At 38.5% G+C, this 3,129-nt stretch overlaps 1 protein-coding gene across 1 annotated transcript in view; it reads left to right on the forward strand.

Annotated features, from left to right (window-relative positions):
- The window catches only part of LOC103604142 (exocyst complex component 6B-like), an 87,273-nt gene that overhangs the window by 68,035 nt on the left and 16,109 nt on the right, over positions 1-3,129 (forward strand). Inside the window, exons 4-5 of the mRNA XM_008588732.1 lie at positions 480-570; positions 677-722. Of these exons, the coding sequence (XP_008586954.1) occupies positions 480-570; positions 677-722 (137 nt within the window). The remainder of the gene's footprint in view (positions 1-479; positions 571-676; positions 723-3,129) is intronic.

Below are 3,129 nucleotides of genomic sequence, written 5' to 3' on the forward strand. Positions count from 1 at the left end.
TACGGGGGCAACACTGAGGGTTGCGATCCGTTGCTGGACACGGAAAAAGACAAAAGACCAAAAAAAAAAAAGATTCACTTGAAGATGTATGAGAAGGACTATTTTCCTCCCGGAGTCTAGGACTGATGAAAGAAATAGAGGATCTTCTTAGATTGAAGAAACCATGAATTATGAAGAGTCTGCATAGGGTTTGGAGAAACAATGTAAAATTTTTTCTTTTCTCCTGGATAGCTCCTGTATTTTAGGATTTCATTTTACCTAGCCTTCCCTAGTATAGTATGTGTCTTGGGAAGAAAGTGGGACACAGTGCAGAAATATTTTACTATTTAGGAAAGGCAGTTCCTTAGTCCACTTGGCAGGTCTGACAATGAAACTGTCTGGGATTTTCTGATGAATTGAACACAGTGTGGAAGAATGTGACTGAAAGCTTTTTATTTATAGCTATTGGCATAATTCAGTTTTTTTTCCCTCTTGCCAAGCTGGTAATAGCAATGGAAGAGCTGAAGCAGTGTCGACTACAACAGAGAAATATTTCTGCTACTGTTGATAAATTAATGCTGTGTCTTCCAGGTGAGGAACTGGAAATGGAATAGCCTTCTTGATGCAATTCCTTTAGCTTTAATTAGTCTTTCATGTTCTCTAACTAATACTTGTGTGCTCTTTTCTCTCTTTCAAGTCTTAGAGATGTACAGCAAACTGAGGGATCAGATGAAAACTAAAAGGTAAGATTTTTTTACTGAATGGTTCTTATTATCTAAAATTTCTGTTATTTAGAATACTTTTAGGGTCCATATTTAGCATAACTTTTCAAATAATGATTAGGTCTATAGAATCTTCTCTAGCCTATTGTATACCTATCGATTCATCCTAGGTTTACTTACATATGCTAGTGGTACTGATGTGTTCTGTCATGTATTACGTTTAATAAAAAATACTACTCATAGTTTGATTTCTAAAAGACGTAGTCTTTTAGGTGAAAGCATTAACTGTTTTAGTGATAGTTGGTTTGAGAAACATGCTTTGGTTTAGTATTGTTATAAAAAATAGTCACTGGTTCTGCAGGAGTATATTAGTCAGGTTCTCCAGAAAAACAGAACCAATAGTGTGTGTGTATATGTCTATCTGTCTGTCTGTCTGTCTGTCTATCTTTCTAAGTGTTTATTGTAAGGAATAGGCTCACACAACTGTGGAGGCTATCAAGTCCAAAATCTGCAGGGTAGGCTGTCAAGCTAGAGTCCCAGAGAAGAGATAATGTTATAGCTTGAGTCCAAAGGCAGTCTGCTGGCAGAATTCCCTCTTCCTTGGGTGAGGTCAGTTTTTTTTCTATTAAGGCCTTCATCTGTGTTTGGATGAGGCCCACCCACGTTACGGAGGGTAGTCTTTACTCATAGTTCACTGATGTAACTATTAATCTCATCTAAAAAAAAATCTTCAGAGGCCGGCCCGGTGGCGCACTGCTATAGTGCGCCGCTTGGGAAGCGTGGCGGCACTCCCGCCGAGGGTTCGGATCCCACATGCGGACCAGTTCCCGCTCACTGGCTGAGCGAGGCGCGGGGGCGACACCGAGGGTTGCGATCCTGATGCCGGTCCCGGTCCGGTGCGGGGGCGACACTGAGGGTTGCGATCCGTTGCCGGACACGGAAAAAGACAAAAAAAAAAAATCTTCACAGAAACATCTACAATAATGTTTGACCAAGTGTCTGAATATCATGATGTAGCCAAGTGTATTAGTCTGTTTCCATTGCTTATAACAAAATACATGGAACTGGGTAGTTTATAAAGAAAATGAAATTTATTGCTTACAGTTTCTGAGGCTGAGAAGTCCAAAGTCCTGGGAACACTGCTGGTGAAGGCCTTGGTGGTGGTGAGAGTGATGGCAGGGTATCACATTGCAAAATGGTGGAACGGAGAGAACAGAGAGAGACAGATTTTCCTCTCCTTTTAAAGAACCACACCCCTAACCACCATTTTTAATCCATTCATGAGTGCATGGTGCTACAAACCAATCACCTCTTCAAGGCTTCACCTTTCAGTTACCATAACAGGATTTCCCACCCTGTTAACAGTTACATTGTGGACTAAGTTTCTAATGCCTAAAACTTGGGGGACACAGTTCAAGCTTCAGTGACCTTTGGGGAGACATAATTCAATCCACTACACCAAGGTAACACATAAAATTAACCATCACAAAGGGCAAGGTCAGGGTTAAATTCAGAGGATTCCTCTTCTGTATGTTGTTTTCTTCTAGTTTTATTACAGAGGAAATTTCACAGTGATTTTTTTGGCTCTTCCCAAACTAGAGTAAGCATCTGCATCCTCTCTGCCCTGGTCTACCCTGCAGAAGCTATAGGATGAACAGGATACATCTTCCTGGAATGTTATTTTTACCTAGGTTTTCAGGGAAAAACTGTGTAATTAAAACATAATTAACATTGAAATAAGAATAGAAATATTGTGATTAAAATTCTAAATTTTCAAGAATTTTGAAACTAAAGCTTGAAGCATCAGAATTTTTTGAGTTTCTAAGGATTGTTTCCCAGACTTCCTTCTTCCCTAGGAGGACATGCTCACATAAGAGAACATCGGTAAAATACTATGAGAAGTTCTGTTTAATGATATATGAAAGTGGTATTATTTCCCAAATAACTTTTTAGTAAAGTTTTAAAATTACAGAGAATTAAAAAAACCACTTGTGCAACAACTTCCCTGAATTAATATATATTAAAATTTTTTCAGTTTTGATTTTTTTATTTAAAGGTAAATATATGCAGCGTACATATAAAAAATTATGTACAGAGATATATATATATATACATTTTTAAAAATTATAAATTAAATTTATGTCCCCTTCCTTTGTCCTATTCCTTTCCCTACTCCCTTGAGGAGATCAGTGTCATAACTTCTGTGAGTGTCTTTCTAGTCCATGTTTTTAATATCTATAAATCATATATTATTTTGTTTTGTGTTTAAAAACATTTATGTAGGTGGTTCTCAGTCCTCATTTTTTTTTTTTTTTTGTCTTTTGTCTTTTTTCTGTGTCCGGCAACGGATCGCAACCCTCAGTGTTGCCCCCGTACTGGACCGGGGACCGGCAACGGTATTGCAAACCTCCGCGCTGCTCCCACGCCC

The sequence above is a fragment of the Galeopterus variegatus genome, unplaced genomic scaffold, assembly GCF_000696425.1.
Source record: "Galeopterus variegatus unplaced genomic scaffold, G_variegatus-3.0.2 Scaffold4998, whole genome shotgun sequence".
Taxonomy (NCBI): Eukaryota; Metazoa; Chordata; class Mammalia; order Dermoptera; family Cynocephalidae; genus Galeopterus; species Galeopterus variegatus.